The following is a 19,099-nucleotide window of genomic DNA, read 5'->3' on the forward strand; positions in this document are numbered from 1 at the left end:
AATAAACATAATGAATGTGTTTTACGTATCATATTACAGGTTTTTTTTTCAAATTTGAACTTCCTACCTTCATTCGCTGGCAGCCATAAAAAGGAATCGGAAAACACGCGATAACTTCAAAATCCTTATTCACCTTCTTTAAAGTTCGTAGAATGTTATTTCTTTCCATTTGCAACAACGAAATGATTCCGAAGGATTACACAATGATCGTGATATCACTCCACTGCGTTGCGTGCGGACGGCATTAGGGAGCACTTGCTATCCTAATCGAAACCATTTGGCTGTCCTGATCGAATACAGAGAGCCTTATAGATAATAGAGAGTAGGGTAGAGACTTGGGATACTTTATAAGACCCAGGACTGGGGACTGGAATCACGAAAATGAAGAGGTTGGTCGGACTTTCTCAGTCAGCAGTCATTGGAGTTATCGAAAATGTGTGCCGAAACTGCTAGCTAATAATAAAAATAAAGGCGGGATCAGGTCTCGACGTCGAGGTCACTGCAGGTGGTACTCGATTTAGAAGCGAATCAGCCGTGATCTTGTTGAAGGAGCCGTTCTGACATTAACCTGAAGTAAATCATGGCTGCCACGGAAATGCTATGTCTGGGTGGTAGGACAGACTTTTGACAGAATAGTAACTATTTATGGCGTAACTTACATCCGAGGACGATATTAAGGAAGTTAGGAATTTTTTTGTGCACATTGATTGTTCCACTTTTTCATAAACGGAGTTCCGCAACAGATAAGCTGTGTGTGGTCCATTGTCGAGCCAACGACATTGTACATGACGAGTAAAATGGACACAGGTGCATCTTTACTGGACCATTGAAAAATGGGAAAACGTTGCCTTTTCAAATGGATTGCGTTTCCTGTTACATTACGTCGACCGACATGAGAGGGTACGCCACCTTCCAGAATGCTTACTCGGCACACGTATTCATGGGTTTTATCATGTTAGTTGTCGAAACATTATGTCACTAGGTACTTCACTAGGGTCTTATGAGATCTGTGACTATTACTGCAACAGTGATATCCGTGGACTGATTCACTACTATTTCTGATCACTTAATGTCCGATGCATTCCCCAGTAGACATGGTATCTTCCAGATGAGCAACTGGCCATGCCGCAAGACCGTGTTCATGCAACAATGATCTGAGAAGCATTATACTTAATTACACGTTTTTTCTGGCCCCAAAAACCGTCCAGTGTCGACGCAAAGGAATACAGCTTGCTTGCCAGCACAGTACAAGAAACCACCTGTTCATAGCCTATGAGAACTGCAAGGCTTGCGGAAAATTAGTGCAGTCTAAAAATGGCTCTGAGCACTATGGGACTTAACATCTATGGTCATCAGTCCCCTAGAACTTAGAACTACTTAAACCTAACTAACCTAAGGACATCACACAACACCCAGTCATCACGAGGCAGAGAAATAGTGCAGTCTGTATCCATCCACTTACCAGCTGAGGTTTAGAGTCCATGACAGTATATCTAGTGTATAATCTCCATGCATATTGTGGACCAATGCAATGATAATAATGTTTTTGTTTAGCTCTTGTTGACCAGTGTCATTCTAGCACTTCTCGTCTGGTGCCAGTTAGTTTCTCGATTACCTGGGCGCTAACGTCTGAGGTGAATGTCGTTGTCAATGGCCTTCCTTACCGATCAGCATCGTCCATGTGTGTGTGTGGCATTGCGCAGATTGATGGCATCATTTCATTAAAGCTGGGCGCGACATTGCATTTGGCTTACATATTGCTAAAGTTTCACTGTGTGTCTGTGTGCAACTTAGACGTTTGGCGACAAGTATCGTACTGTCCTGTCTACATCAGTTTTGGTGTATGTTTCAAGTTACCGCAATATTTCACTTCCGCTGTCTGACGCACCTGTAGTTCGTACTTCAGTAAAACTGTGTCTCCAGAACACACACAAGATACATTCTCTTCTGACAACACGCCACTCTTGTTGCATGGTTACCTTGGCGTGCGACAACATGCATAATTTGCTTTTTGTAGCCCGTACGCAAATGATCCATTCTCCCATTTTTATGCAACTAAAGAAACTGTTCCATTTTCTGTGAAACAAAGATATATTATGCATTCAGTGCACTGCATAAATTTGAAACACTTACATAGAGGCAACCCTCATCTGAAACGACCTTTCTGGGTTTTATGCATCATCTTCGATAGATTTTTGACATGGAACTTCTTTGCTGTTGGTGATGGCACAGGCTTTGGCTTTCTAGGGCGATATTTTCATAGCTATTAAAGATTCACAATCAAAAATTGTGAAGACTGTCTGTATTGGTTTAGGAATATGTATGGGGCTAGAAGAAATTATTTACACTTTTTCGTCAGATTTAAAAACGTGGTTTATTAAAAATTCATTTTTATTTAAGTAATCATTTTCTGCTTTTTATTCTTGTATGGGTTAAAGTTTTCAATCGATTTCAAATATTTGATGAGATTACAACAGAGACATGTGATAAATTTCAGGTTTGTTTCATTTTCTCTTCAACTGACTCAACCGATATATTTATTCCTCCTACGTATATCTCGCGAAAAGACCGTGAGTGTAAAAATTAGAGAGATTCGAGCTGAAACGGAGACGTACCAGCAGTCTTGCTTCCCGCAATGTTTTCGAGAGTGGAATAAGATAAGAGAGAAGTGGCAGTGTCACAAAATGTTCCCTGAACCACACACCAGACGCAAAAACGGGTTAATGTTGAATTTTCATTCTGTTCTGAGCGATGTTTAAAATTTCAAGTCTCTAGCTGATCGGGAAGTTAGTTTAAAACATTTACAAAATTTGTCTCGAACAGAAAAACGACGAGAAAGCGACCTAATAAAAACGTGGTAAAAATGTATTGCCCTATCGTTGCACAATTTCTAAAAGCACGCAGAACTTGCCGTTTTGCTCGAAGTCATGTTAACTTTTTCTGCAACCACATGCTGAAACCTTCGGGTAGTTTGAAGAAACGAAAGCATTTGACGCACATAAAGCACATGGTGTAAAGTAAACATAACAATCAGGCACAGACAGTTTAGTTAATTGCCTGAACTAGAAAAAATTAGAAGTGGGATGTAGCACATATTTTTCATGAGGACTGAGGAGGTTAACAGAAGCAGGTATTCCAGAAAACCGAGCCCCGGCTTGCTCTCTTCGATCGTCGTAGACTAATTATCGTACCGACTATTAACGTTTCCGCTGAATTAACGATAGTAAATACCTTTAACTGCTTGCAGGATTTAAGACTCCCAAAGAGGTTGTAATGACATGATCATGCCGCTGTATCCAGTCACAAATAATTCAATCTTGTGAATCACTTTTGCAGTCGATGCGCCTGAAGTGTCCGCAATTGTTAACAGCACAATGTTGAAGCACTCTGCGAGAGTTTTCTATGGCTTTGTCGGACGCAATGGGCAGAATGTCACCGACTTCTTGTCGCACTGCTTCCTTTCAACATTTAGTTGTTCCAGGAAGACGTGCGGTGCGCTCAATTTACAAGTGACCAAGAGAGAGAAATCATAGAGTTACGCAATCAGGCTACCGCACTGGCCAACAGTTGTCACCACACACAGAAACCAGATGACAACCGCCTATATCGCTTAACATTGAGAGTAAATGAGAGGCATGAGCTGTGGGCTTCATACATTCTACTTTACCACATTTTTATTAGGTCGCTTCCTTGTCTGACTGTCTGTTAGTACAAATTTTTCAATTGTTTGTAAACTAGCTTCTACATGAGCTAGAGACTCGAATTTTTAAGCCTAGCTGAGGACAGGATGCGAATGCACTTTCTTGTCTGGTGTGTCACGGAGGGTACTTGTGTACCACTGTCATTTCCAGGTGAGCTAAACTGGAAAATTTCAACATAGCTCGGAAATGGATGACAATGTAATATTAACCCGCTTTTTTGCCAAGTGTGTGGCGGAGGGTACATTGTGTGCCATTCTCCCCTTTTACTATTCCAGTCGCGAAAAGTTTGTGGAAAGAACGATTGCTAGTAAGGCTGCGTGTAAGCTCCAAGTCCTCTAATTTTTACCTTCTTGGCATTTTTGGTGGATATACGCATGAGGAACCAATATATTGATTGAATCAGGTGAAAAGAAACTGAAATAAACCTGAAATTTGCCACATGCCTCTGTTGTAATCTCATCAAAATGTTTGAAATTGATTGAAAAATTTCACAGATACAAGACTAAAAAGCAGAAAATAACTACTTAAATAAAAATGAATTTTTAATATACTACGTTTTAAAATCGCACTAAAAAGTACAAAATAATTTCTCCGAGTCCCTCACACTTCCTAACCCCATACAGACAGTCCTCAAAATTAGTGAATTTTCAATGGTTATGAAAATACTTGTAAGATTTAAAACGAAAACGTGAGGCGTATGCAATACATAATTGATACATGAATAGTCAACCGCCTTAATGTTACACCACTTACTAACTGATGCATGAATAGTTCACCTCCTTACTATTTACCAATTGCTTGCGCTCCACGTTTGTCGTTTTAAATCGTACGAGTATTTTCATAGGTATTAAAAATTTACTATCACAAATTTTGGAGATTACTGTATGGAGTTACGAAACTGTATGGGCCTAGGAGAAATTATTTTATACTTTCTAGTCCGAGTTCAGAAAGTGGCGTATTAAAAATTCATTTTATTTAAATAATTATTTCCAACTTACGCTTCGAAATTTTATAGCCTGTCACAATATCTTTTAGAGGTCGTATTTAGACTTTCTTCGTTTAAAAGGATGTATCCGAATTTACGACTGCAGTTAGGCAGGGATTCTGCAACGTACGTTAGTGACGTACGAGAAGCTTATCTGCAACTCAGTATCGAAAGTGTTTTTTATGTATAAACTGCAACAAAAATGGAAAATTACCTCATCACTAGAATTACCCTATCACTAGACAACGCAACAGCTGCTTGAGGAAACGTGTTGCCGATCTCACTGACAAAGAGGTAGAAGGTTTCGCTATTTCGTCTGCCTTATTGTCAACATCAGTTTGCCTGAATGGAGCCCATATTTCAGAATTCTTTCAACACATCGATCGGAAATCCTAAGCGCAGTAATGTGTTTGCTTTCAGGACGCCTTTGAAATTGTTCGATCGATGTCCTCAACGTCAGAACCTTTTAATGCATTCTTAATCTCTGAGATAAGACGTGTGCTTACCAGTTTTTCTCCTCAGTACAACCCATGTTCAAGAAACTGGAGCACTTCAATCAAGTCTGTAGTGCTTACGATGTGCTCTGTGTAGGTAGGGTGTTTGTTCTTAAAACATTTTAACACTGAAGCGAAGTGCTATTCTGAACAAATCATGCTATCGCAATACAGCAGTTAACAAAGGACAGACTAAACTGTGATCTCTCACAGTATGGGAGCTGTTTGTGCCGTAGTCTGTAAGAGAAGATTCTGAAGCTCCTGAAAACCAATAACATTATCATTCAAGTGTTTTACATTCAGGGTTAAATAAAAACAGTGAGTAACTGAATTACTCATGCAAAAATAATATGAAAACCCTATATCAGTTTTGGCGCATAAATGCTTAGTTTCCAAAAAGGAAGGAAACTTAATGTTTAACGTCCCTTAAATTACGAGGTCATAAGAGTTCGAACACAAACTCGGACTGGGGAAGAAAAGAGAAGGAAATCGGCAGTGTCCTTTTCAAAGGAATCATCACGTTGTTGCGTTAAGTGATTCAGGAAAAACACTGAAAACCTAAATCCGGATGGCCGGACGACGGAGGTTTGAACTCTCGTTCTCGCGAAAGCGAATCCAACGTCTTACGGCTTCGCCACCCGCTCGTTTGAGTTTCCAAGTTATGTGACAGCTAAATATGAATACAGTTTCATTTCCACATTTGCTTTTTATGTTTTACATGATTATTCAGATGACGTATTACCAGTTGTAGGATCACCTATGAGGCGTGTACACTATGCACGATGACACTATTGTACAATTCAGTGTGCATGCCCGAGAGATGCTTGATGTACACACATAAAAAAAGTTTTGCACCACATCGGTTCTGAGAGTTCCGGAACCTGTACAGAACATTGGAGTAGAGATCGGCATAAACGTCATTTCCGCCCTTTTTGTTGCTCATGAAAACCACTCATTGCATGTTGTACCACAATACAGCGAGACCTTCAAAGGTGGCGGTCGAGACTGCTGTACACACCGGTACCTCTAATACCCAGTAGCACGTCCTCTTGCGTTGATACATGCCTGTATTCGTCGTGGCATACTATCCACAAGTTCATCAAGGTACTGTTGGTCCAGATTGTCCCACTTCTCAACGGCGATTAGGCGTAGATCCCTCAGAGTGGTTGGTGGGCCACGTCGTCCATAAACAGCCATTTTCCATCTATTCCAGGCATGTTAGATAGGGTTCATGTGTGGAGAACATGCTGGACACTCTAGTCGAACGATTTCGTTATCCTGAAGGAAGTCATTCACAAGATGTTCACGATAGGGACGCGAACTGTCGTCAGCGAAGACGAATGCCTCGCCAATATGCTGCCGATATGGTTGTACTATCGGTCGTAGGATGGCATTCACGTATCGTACAGCCGTTACGGCGCCTTCCATGACCACCAGCGGCGTACGTCGCCCCCACATGATGCCACCCCAAAAGATCAGGGAACGTACACTTTGCTGCACTCTTTGGACAGTGTGTCTAAGGCAGCCTGACCAGGTTGCCTCCAAACATGTCTCCGACGATGGTCTGGCATATGTGACACTCATCGGTGAAGAGAACGTGATGCCAATCCTGAGCAGTCCATGCGGCATGTTGTTGGGCCCATCTGTCCCGCTCTGCATGGTGACGTGGTTGCGAAGATGGACCTCGCCATGGACGTCGGGAGTGAAGTTGCGCACCATGCAGCCTATTGTGCACAGTTTGAGTCGTAACACTACTTCCTGTGGTTACACGAAATGCATTATTTTACATGTTTCCTCCGAGCCGTAGTCCGTAGGTAGCGGTCATCCACTGCAGCCGTAGCCCTTTGGCGGCCTGAGCGAGGCATGTCATCGATAGTTCCTGTCTTCCTGTATCTACTCCATGTCCGATCAACATCGCTTTGCTTCACTCCGAGACGCCTGCACACTTCCCTTGTTGAGAGCCCTTCCTAGCACAAAGCAACAATGCGGACGCGATCGAACGGCGGTATTGACCGTCTAGGCATGGTTGAACTACAGACAACACGAGCCGTGTACCTCCTTCCTGGTGGAATGACTGGAGCTGATCGGCTGTCGTACCCCCTCCGTCTAATAGGCACTGCACGTGCCTGGTTGCTTACATCTTTGGGCGGGTTTAGTGACATCTCTGAACAGTCAAAGGGACTGCGTCTGTGACACAGTATCCACAGTCAACGTCTGTCTTCAGTAGTTCTGGGAACCGGGGCGATGCAAAACTGTTTTTGATGTGTGCACATTGATGGTCGGTGTGGTGAAATTCATTGGCCTTAAGACTCACCTCACTGGACTCTTTTTATACGGAATTACGTCAGATATACAGTTCCACGAAGACCTATCGAAGATGATGAATTCCTTTTAGCATGAGTTATGACAGTAAGTGAGGCAATATGCGTTGTACCGGATACATTCAGATGTGTTAGAAACTCACTGTGGTAGTACGTGTAAGCGTATATTCAGGCTTATGGTCGTAACTTTTAACACTTTGTGTGAGATGTGAACAAAATACAAGACACAGAAAATGTCAAGTGTAATGAAAAAGTGGTACAGCTGATAAAGTAAGTGTGACTTTGCAACTTTGCGTTTCCTTGCCTGCCGTAATAGAAACTTTTCTTCTTATTCCTTTGAAAGGAATGTCCTACTATTTTCAATGCACGTAGTACAGGGCCGTTACAATTAAACTTCCTTTACTTGAGAGACCCCCATGAAAAACGAGTGATCGCAAGATAATGAAATTTTATAGAAACATTCGTTAGGATATGCGGAAGAGAAATAACTAATAAATCATTGAAAGGAACATATATTAATTTCCACATGAGAGGGTAGCATGTGTAAATTGCGTACCATGTTATGTCTCAGAATGCAAATGTTGTGCAATGTGACTACTATCTGCATCCACGACAGTCTGGAACCGCACTAGAGATACCATTTCACAACTGTTCGCAGCACTCTTGGAATGGTGGATCATGGAATGTTTAGCTATCGAGAAACAGCATGTGCACCACTCGAAGAACGCATATTGCGTCCAGTATTCTCAGCCGTGGCAGCAGTAGTTTCTTCACCAATTTGTGGCGCAATTAACCATCGGCCTCTCCCAAATCGCCAGTTGATTCGAACTTCCGAATCATGTTGTTCAATCCCATATTCCTTTAATGCAGCGGTACTCACGAAGAGCAGCAGCTGTTGTTTTGATAAAACAGCTTTACGAATGAAGTCCTGCTACCTTGTCGAGATCCATATACACTGTCTGCAACTGTAATGCACACCGATGCTTTTGTTTCAACCCTGCGTCACCAGTACCGGCGCCTAACGGCAAATCATGACAATAACACTATTAACAACGCAAATCCTGCAACGCACAGTTTGAACATTATTCCTATAAAGTTGGGTATGCCACCGGTAAATAGTTTTCCGTCTACATTGGCTCCAGTAGTTTAATTATATCTACCCTGTATATTATTATTATTGGCGAATTCTCCCCAGAAATGGAAGACGTTAAGCAAATAAGTCGATCAATTTTTCTTTGAGTTCTTCTTGTTCTTCCAATAGGCTTTCATTCTTTCCGAAGAGGCTTGTTTACGCTTTACTGTTTTTCTTTTCGTTGCTCTGATATAACTTCCCATTTGTCTACTTTGTGTCTGAAGGTGTCTCTTTCTAGAATTTCGCGTGGTCTTGTGTTTGCATTATTTAGGTCCTTTCGAATTTCATCTAGCCAAGGTGTGGAATTCTTAAGTGAGGTTACATAATCTACTATTATTTTCGTCAATAGATTTTCTGGTGGTCGACTGAGATGACCAAAGAATTTCATTGGCCTTTTACTAATATCGATTTCGATGTTTGAAAACTTTCTATTGTTTTAATTGATTGTAGCCTATAACCGTCTTGGGAATGTCTTCCTCCTAGAATTTTCCTGATGGTCTTGCCCTCTTATTTTTTTATGGCTTCAAGTTGTTGTTTTCTGTTACGGGTTAGTGTTTCACTTGCGTAGAGGATTGCTGGTTTTATGACAGAATTGTAGTGGCGAATTTTTGCCCCTCTTACAATTGATTTTTTTCTTGTAGAGGTTTTGCGTTAACCCTAATCCTTTTTTTAATTTTTTGGAGGTGATGTTGCTGTGAGATTTTTTCAACGCCTGTCGGTTCGATAAAGTCTCCAAGGTATTTAAAGTATGGGACCCCCTTAATTTAACATATTTTGTTTTCAGGCTTGCAATTTCTGTTTTTGAACAAAAGAATTCAGTTTTCTCAAATGAAATGTGTAAACCTACTTTTCATGCACATTCTTTGAGTATTTCCATCTGTTTGACTGCAGTTTACTCATCCTCTGTTAGCATCGCCAAGTCGTCCGCAAATGCAAGATATAGTATGTAGAGGTTGTTTTTGGCAACGGCCAGTTGGATTGACTTCCAAACCCCAAATTTCTTGATTTCTTTTTCCCATTCTTCCATAACTTTATCTAGAACTACGTTGAGCAGAATAGGAGAGCGTCCATCACCTTGTCTCACACCTGTTTAAATGTCGAAGAGTTCAGAGATCTCCACCATAAATATTACTTTAGATTTGGTGCCAATTAGTGTCTGTTTAGTGATTTCTCGTGTTGCGGGATCTAATCCTCTTGCTTCTGAAATTTGGAATAGTTAGGGCCTATCTATTGAATCGTATGCTTTTTTTAAATCTACAAGTGCGCATACTACAGGTTTTTGTCTGAGAACTCACATTTTGATTATGGTTTTGAGGTTGGAAATTTGCTCCGGACATGATCTGTTCGGCCTGAATCCTGCTTGATATTGTGCTACTTTGGGTTCTAATTGCTGTTGTGTTCTATTCAAGAGACAGGCTGATATAAATCTGTAGGTGACTGGTAATAGAGAGATCCCCCTACAGTTGTTTACATCTTATCTATTACCTTTCTTATGTAGTGGTTGAATCAGAGCAATCTTCCAGTCATTCGGGATTTTTTCGGTTTTTAGAGGTTTTGGATTATTTGAGTTGGTTTTTTTTTTTTGAGTGAATTTGGGCCTAAATTTTTCAAGAGTGCTGCTACAATTCCGTCCTCCCCTGATGCTTTATTGCTTTTAAGTTTCTTGATGTGAGCATTAATTTCTTCTTGTGTTGGTGGTGACGAGTTCTGTGGTGATATTTCTGGCTGAACTTTAGGGAATCTCTCTTTGGGTTCCGGAAAATTTAAAAGCTGTGAAAAGTACGTGGCTAGTACTTGGCAATTTTCTTTATTTGTCAGGACCAATTTACCATCTTGTTTTCGAAAGCAAAGGTTTTGTAGTGGGTACCCTTTGATCGGGTTTGCGAAGCTCTTATAGAAATCGTGTTTGTTGTAGTTTTTGAAGTTTTCTTCGATTGATTGCAGTTGCTCACTCACATATTTTCGTTTAATTTGCCTTAAAATCTTACAAGTCTATCCGCGCATTTCGAAAAATTTCTTCAGTGTTTCTTCTGATTTGTTGCAATTGTAATTCCGAAATGCCATTCTCCTTTCTTCTAGTGCGTTCTCGCATTCTTGATTCCACCAAGGGTGTTTTGGTTTTTTATGAAGAGGGATCAGATCTTTTACTGTTTTGATGATTTTAGTTTGAAATTTCTCCCAAATTTCCGCGTGTTGTTCTTCCTATTTTTCAGTGGTTTTGGAGTCTTTGTTTTGGTGTAGGTCAAGTTTTGGGATCAGCGTTGTTTTCCTTTCGAATTTCCTCTTGGGTGTGAATTTAATTTTTATTCTGGTTAAATAATGATCCGTCGCGAACTTGCACATCGTGAATTTCTTTTTGGTAGGTACATGATATTCCAATATAATCAGTTTGAAATTCTCCGAAATGATGGATACGTGATCGCCACGTTTTTTGTTTTTTGGGGTGTTTCCGAAGTGAGGTTGACATAATTTCTAGGTTGTTTTGTTAGCGTAATTAAATGAGTCGTGTATCATTTCTGTTGGTAAATTTGTGTGCTGGGTAGCTTCCTACTATCTTTTGTATCTGTGTTCTCTTGTTCTCTGGCAATTTGTGGACTGAAGTTACCGAGTAGAATTTTCGCATCATCTTTTGCAATTTTGGCCATCTCTCTTTCAAGTTCTTCCCAGAATCTTTGTTTTTTTAGGGTATTTTTATTATCACCCTTTGTTGGTACATGTACATAAATAAAGGTGTGGTTTTTGTTTGTGTGTTTGATTTGTAGGGTCATTAGTTGATTATTGATGCGTTTCACATCTGTTACTGAGTCCAGAACTTTCTTGTCTTCGGTAAAGGCCATTCCAAAAAGTGCTACTCCTTTGCCAATTTGCTTGTTTGTTCCACTTTTGAGGAGTCTGTAATTATAGTAGTCTATCGTTTCTGAATCTGTATAGCGTGCATCTTGCACGGTGAGAATTTGAATTTTCTGCTTCGTGAGTGCTGTTGTGAGGTCGTGTAATTTTGCTGCTTAAATAAGTGTCTGAATATTGAAAGTGCCCATATACGTGTGTGTTTTTCGTGGAAGTTTACCAGAGCACTCCGACTTGCTCTCTCCTATAAGTTCAAGCTCCCCAGAATCCGAATGCTTGGTTGCCACTTTTGAGAGGGTGGATTGCCCACCAGGGTTAATTTTGTCATTACTTGTACGAGTCACGTTTGCTTATCATCAATTGTCTAGCATTGCTAGTTGTGTAGAACCAGGGATTGTGAGTTCCTGGAGCATGTTAACAGCACCTCCTGGTGAATAGACGCCGACCATACCGCAGCTTACACCAAGTCAGACGCAGCATAGATTCTGGTTGTCATTTAGGTCCACGGCTGGTATTTTATTTCCCACTTACCCGGCATATCTACCGAGAATTCCCATATCCGCCACCTGGGGATGCGCCAGATAAGGGTTGACAAACCCCACACTGGCTACCGTATAGATTATTAACAGACGAGCACTTATTTTAATTATGAGTCATGTCTGACGTGAATCTATTCTTTTATACATGGCGCATAATTTAAGCAACATCGCCAAACCCTTAAATGTTACGCGTAGTGGAAACTGGTCGTTTTTCAGAATGGAGCTTCTGCCTGTAAACGCACAGCCCAGGCTCTCTGGGGTATCGAAGTTTGAGAACGGTGGCATCACAGTTTCTTCAGACTGCTTTTAACATTCACATAGCAACGCATTACCCATCGGTGTAAGATGCTAATTCACTTGTATCTGCAGGCTAAAGCTGGCTTCAAGGAAACTATGGTATGCAAGAAAGCTTGATTATTGCACTCCATGGCATATCAAAACGCCAAGTGGCTTAGGGTGTGTAATAGCATTCCTGCACATGTACTGAAAGCTCGTATAGTCCTTAATGTCGTCACAACTGAGGCGTTGAGGTCAGAAACGGGACTTATCATTTTTGGGGTATATGAGTTATTACTGTAGTTGGTATTTTCACACGATTCCGCATCTTTTGGTTCTAAAATGGGACTTGTTCAGTGATTTTTCCCTGTCAAAATCAGTGTTGAAATTACGTTTCGTGCAGAAAGAGGACTTGTCACAGAGACAAGTCCCTATATTACAAGAAAGAACGTGAGGCGTGAGGGCAGCAATGTAGCGGTTTTCAGTAATCAGCTGAGAGATTAGCAAATGGCTTCGGTAACGGAACAGTCAGACGAGTCCGAAGACGATTTACATGAATTTAGAAGAAAGAAAAGATGCCCCGAATTGTGGAAAAGGAATGTGATTACACAAGACAAGGTCAAGCGCTTGGATCATGCCAACTGGAAAGGAAACATTGTTCCTAGGAGGGAAACAGGAAAAGACTGCAGGTAAATAGTCATCCAATGTACATTGTTTGAATTCTCTGCACATAATGCCTACAGGAAAATTAAGAGACCTTTGGAGAAAAGAGGACTACTTGCAGGAATATCAAGATCACAGATGGAAAGACAGTACTAAGCAAAGAAGGGAAAGCAGAAAGGTGGAAGGAGTATACAGAATGTCTATACAAGGGCGATGTTCTTGAGGACAATATTATAGAAATGGAGGAGAATTTAGATGAAGATGAAATGGGAGATATGATACTGCGTGAAGAGTTTGACAGAGCACTCAAAAATCTAAGTCGAAACAAGGCCCCGGGAGTAGACAACATCGCATTAGAACTAATGACAGCCTTGGGAGAGCCAGGCCTAACAAAACTCTACCATTTAGTGAGCAAGAGGTATGAGACAGGCGAAATACCCTCAGACTTCAAGAAGAATACAATAATTCCAATCCCAAAGAAAGCAGGTGTGGACAGATGTGAAAATTACCGAACTATCAGTTTAATAAGCCACGGCTGAAAAATACTAACAAGAATTCTCTACAGACGAAAGGAAAAATTGATAGAAGCCGACCTCGGGGAAGATCAGTTTGGATTCCGCAGAAATGTTGGAACACGTGAGGCAGTACTGACCCTACGACTTATCTTAGAAAATAGATTAAGGAAAGGCAAACCTACGTTTCTAGCGTTTGTAGACTAGAGAAAGCTTTTGGCAATGCTCAGTGGAATACTCTCTTTCAAATTCTGAAGGTGGCAGGGGTAAAATACAGGGAGCGAAAGGCTATTTACAATTTGTACAGAAACCAGATGGCAGTTATAAGAGTCGAGGGGCATGAAAGGGAAGAAGTGGTTGGGAAGGGAGTGAGACATTGTTGTAGCCTATCCCCTATGTTATTCAATCTGTATATTGAGCAAGCAGTGAAGGAAACAAAAGAAAAATTTGGAGTAGGTATTAAAATTCAGGGAGAAGAAATAAAACTTTGAGGTTCGCCGATGACATTGTAATTCTGTCAGAGACAGCAAAGGACTTGGAAGATCAGTTGAACGGAATGGATAGTGTCTTGAAAGGAGGGTATAAGATGAACATCAACAAAAGCAAAACGAGGATAATGGAATGTAGTCGAATTAAGTCGGGTGATGCTGAGGGAATTAGATTAGGAAATGAGACACTTAAAGTACTAAATGAGTTTTGCTATTTGGGGAGCAAAATAACTGACGATGGTCGAAGTAGAGAGGATATAAAATGTAGACTGGCAAAGGCAAGGAATCGTTTCTGAAGAAGAGAAATTTGTTAACATCGAGTTTAGATTTAAATCGCAGGAAGTCGTTTCTGAAAGTATTTGTATGGGGTGTAGCCATGTATGGAAGTGAAACGTGGACGATAAATAGATCAGACAAGAAGAGAATAGAAGCTTTCGAAATGTGGTGCTACAGAAGAATGCTGAAGATTAGATGGGTAGATCACATAACTAATGAGAAGGTATTGAACAGAACTGGGGAGAAGAGGAGTTTGTGGCACAACTTGACTAGAAGAAGGGATCGGTTGGTAGGACATGTTTTGAGGCATCAAGGGATCACCAATTTAGTACTGGAGGGCAGCGTGGAGGGTAAAAATCGTAGAGGGAGACCAAGAGATGAATACACTAAGCAGATTCAGAAGGATGTAGGCTGCAGTGGGTACTCGGAGATGAAGAAGCTTGCACAGGATAGAGTAGCATGCAGAGCTGCATCAAACCAGTATCAGGACTGAAGACCACAACAACAACAACATCCCCTTTTTGATCTGAACGTCTCAGTTATGCTGTTGTGTTGTGTACCAATGCAGTAACGCTGTTGAAATCGTTACAACGTGTACCAGTGCACAAGTATCGGAACTGATAAATGGGGCTTGAAGTGTCGCACCTGTGTGGACGTCGTCGTCGTCCGCCTTGTGGCCGGGCGGCAGGCGCTGCTGCCAGGCCTCTGCGCCGGGCGGCCGCCCCCAGGCCACGGCAGACTCGTCCCGCACGTAGGGCGCCGCCAGCACCGCCGGCGCCACCAACACCAGCAGCCAGCACAGCATCCTGCAACCGACACCTCCTCCTCATTCTCTCTTCCTCATTTTTTTTCTTTATTGTTATTTAACACCTTACATAAAGGTGGGCTGGCAGCAGCACACTACGCTCTTCTTCAGCCACAAGGTTTACAAAGAAAATACAATGGAGACACAGAGTATATAGAACAAAGTGGAGGGCAAAAAACAGTAGACATAGAGAACATATAACACGTAGCCGTTCGCACGCGAAGACACCTAAAGAAACTGATGGCGCTGCACACGGACACTGATGATGGAGACGACACGTGAACGATGAAGCGTAGGCGGGGAAAACACTGAGGCACAAACACGACGGTACATACACTAAAACGATGGCGATGATCTCCGGCGCGAATGTCCACGGAAACGTGTGCGAGTCCGGGGACCTTCCAGGAGGGGAAGAAGGTGGTGGGGGGAGAGAGAGGGGAGAGCAAAGATGCCAATGGCAGAGGAGATGGTGGGAGGAAAGAAGGTATAGCGTAGGGGAAGCCCAGGGGAGAAGGGGGGAAAAGAGAGGAGGGAGGGAAGGGGGAGAGAAGGGAGAGAGGGTGCCCATAGGAACAAACACAGGAAGTGGGAGGGGATCTTCCTCATTCCCTTTCACACTTCTATATTACACGTTTCGCCTCCGAGACAGAAAGAAACTGGTTATTCACGTCCAATAGGCATTCCTCTACATTTACACTAGTGCCCATTAAAATTGCTACACCACGAAGATGACGTGCTACAGACGCGAAATTTAACCGACAGGAAGAAGATGCTGTGATATGCAAATGATTAGTTTTCAGAGCATTCACGCAAGGTTGGCGCCGGTGGCGACACCTACAACGTGCTGACATGAGGAAAGTTTCCAACCGATTTCTCATACACAAATAGCAGTTCACCGGCGTTGCCTGGTGAAACGTTGTTGTGATGCCTCGTGTAAGGAGGAGAAATGCGTACCATCACGTTTCAGACTTTGATAAAGGTCGCATTGTAGCGTATCGCGATTGCAGTTTATCGTATCGCGACATTGCTGCTTGCGTTGGTCGAGATCCAATGACTGTTACCGGAATATGGAATCGGTGGGTTCAGGAGGGTAATACGGAACGCCGTGCTGGATCCCAACGGCCTCGAATCACTAACAGTCGAGATGACAGGAATCTTATCCGCATGGCTATAACGGATCGTGCAGCCACGTCTCGATCCCTGAGTCAACAGATGGGGACGTTTGCAAGACAACAACCATCTGCACGAACAGTTCGACGACGTTTGCAGCAGCACGGACTATCAGCTCAGAGACCATAGCTGCGGTTACCCTTGGCGCTGCATCAGAGACAGGAGCGCCTGCGATGGTGTACTGAACGACGAACCTGGGTGCACGAATGGCAAAACTTCATTTTTTCGGATGAATCCAGATTCTATTTGCAGCATCATGACAGTCGCATCGGTGTTTGAACGCACATTGGAAGCGTGTATTCGTCATCGCCACTCTGGCGTATCACCCGGCGAGATGGTATGGGGTGCCATTGGATACACGTCTCGGTCACCTCTTGTTCGCATTGACGGCACTTTGAACAGTGGACGTTACATTTCAGGTGTGTTACGACCCGTTGCTCTACCCTTCATTCGATTCCTGCGAAACCCCACATTTCAGCAGGATAATGCACGACCGTATGTTGCAGGTCCTGTACGGGCCTTTCTGGATACAGAAAATGTTCGACTGCTGCCCTGGCCAGCACATTTTCCAGGTCTCTCACCAACTGAAAACGTCTGGTCAATGCTGGTCGAGCAACTGGCTCGTCACAATACGCCAGTCACTACTCATGATGAACTGTGGTATCGTGTTGAAGCTGCATGGCCAGCTGTACCTGTACACGCCATCCAAGCTCTGTTTGACTCAATGCCCAGGCGTATCAAGGCCGTTATTACGGCCAGAGGTGGTTGTTCTGGGTACTGATTTCTCAGGATCTATGCACCCAAATTGCTTGAAAATTTAATCACATGTCAGTTCTAGTATAATATATTTGTCCAATGAATACCCGTTTATCATCTGCATTTCTTCTTGGTGTAGCAATTTTAATGGCCAGTAGTGTACATACACGTTATTACTCGGCATTTGACTGTTGATTGCCTGGCAGAGCTACTATCGAGCTACACTGAGGTGACAAAAGTCATGGGATAGCGACATACATGTGTACAGATGGCGGTGCAATGCAGTGATGGAGCTGTCATTTCTAGTCAGATTATTGATGTGAAAAGGTTTCCGTCGTTATGGCCTCACGACGAGAATAAACAGACTTTGAACTCGGAATGGTAGTTGCAGGTACACATGTTCTATTTCGAGAATAGTTAGGGAATTCAATATTTCGAGATCCACAGTGTCAATAGTGTGCAGAGAATACCATATTTCTGCCACGAACAACGTAATGACCGACAGCCTTCACTTAACGACCGAGAGCAGCAGCGTTTGTGTACAGTTGTAAGTGCTAACAGACAAGCAAAACTGCGTAAAATAACCACAGGAATCAATGTGGGACGTACGAAGAATGTGCGGCGAGATGGTGGCGCTAATGGGCTATGGCGGCAGACGACCGGCGCAAATGCCTTTGCTAAAAGTACGACATCGCCTGCAGCGCAACACCTAGGCTCGAGACCATATTGGTTGGTCTCTAGACGACTGGAGCCCCGTGGCCTGGTCAGGTGAGGAGGGATCTAGTGTGGCGCAGATCGCACGAAGCCATGGACACAGGTCGTTAACAAGGCACTGTGCCACTTGGTGGTGGCTCCTTAATGGTGTGGGCTGTGTTTACATGGAATGGACTGGGTATTCTGGTCACAATGAGAATGGCAGTGTTCGGCTACTAGAAGACCATTTGCAGCCATTTATGGACTTCATGTTCCCAGACAACTATCGAATTTTTATGGATGAGAATTTGGTATCTCAGAGGGTCACAGTTGTTCTTGATTAGTTTGCAGAACGTTCTGAGCAATTCGAACGAATGGTTTTGCCATCCAAGTCCCCCGACATCAATTTATGCGACATAATTGAGAGGTCAGTTCGTGCACAAAATCCTGCATCGACAACACTTTCGCAATTATGGACTGCTAGAGAGGCAGCATGGCCCAGTATTTCTGCAGGGGACTTGCAACGACTTGTTTAGCCCATGCCAAGTCGAGTTTCAGCACTACGCCAGGCAGAAGGAGGTTCGACACGATATTGGGAGGTATCCCATGATTTTTGTCACCTCAGTGTATTTCTTTACCGTTCCACTTTTGAAGAGCGTGCGGGAAAAACGAACGCTTAAATCATTCTGTGATGTCTCTTATTTTATTATGACGATCATTACCTTTTCGTATTTTCGCATTCGGAGGAGAAAGTTGGTGACTGAAATATCATGACGACACCCAGTCGCAACGAAAAACACGTTTGCTTTAACGGTTACCACCCCATTTTGCGTATTATATCCTTGCCACTCTCTCTCCTATTTCGCAGTCGTACATAACAAGGTGACCTCCTTCGAACTTTCTCGATGTCCTCCGTCAATTCTATCTGATGTTGATCGCACACCGGACAGCAATACTCCAGTAGAGGACGGACAAACGTAGTGTAGACGGCCTCTTTAGTAGGCCTAGTGCATCTTCTAAGTGTTCTCGCAATAAATCTCATCTTTGGTTCGATTTTCCCACAATATTATCAATGTGATCGTTCCAGTTTAAGTCTTTCGCAATAGTAATCCCCAAGTACTTAGTTGAATAGACAGCCTTTAGACTTATGTCGTTTATTGTGTAACCGAAATTTTGCAGATTTCTTTTAGTATTCATGTGGATGACTCCACGCTTTTCATTATTTAGAGTCAATCGCCACTGTTCGCATCATAAAAATATCTTGTCTGAATCATTTTACAATTGGTTTTAATTTTCTTATGACTTTGATGATGATGATGATGAGGTCCCATACTCCGAGGAGCGTAGGGGACGATGCGGGAGACCCGCACCGCTGTACTAGGCAAGGTCCTAGAGGAGGTGGTTTGCCATTACCTTCCTCCGACCGTAATGGGGATGAATG

General features: G+C 42.6%; 1 protein-coding gene across 1 annotated transcript in view; it reads right to left on the bottom strand.

The window, feature by feature from the left end:
- Window positions 1-19,099, bottom strand: part of LOC124556097 — a 290,940-nt gene that overhangs the window by 20,782 nt on the left and 251,059 nt on the right. The window contains exon 2 of the mRNA XM_047130122.1: window positions 14,880-15,040. Coding sequence (XP_046986078.1) covers window positions 14,880-15,039 — 160 coding nt within the window. The 5' untranslated portion in view covers window position 15,040. The remainder of the gene's footprint in view (window positions 1-14,879; window positions 15,041-19,099) is intronic.

Source organism: Schistocerca americana, chromosome X, assembly GCF_021461395.2.
Source record: "Schistocerca americana isolate TAMUIC-IGC-003095 chromosome X, iqSchAmer2.1, whole genome shotgun sequence".
Taxonomy (NCBI): domain Eukaryota; kingdom Metazoa; phylum Arthropoda; class Insecta; order Orthoptera; family Acrididae; genus Schistocerca; species Schistocerca americana.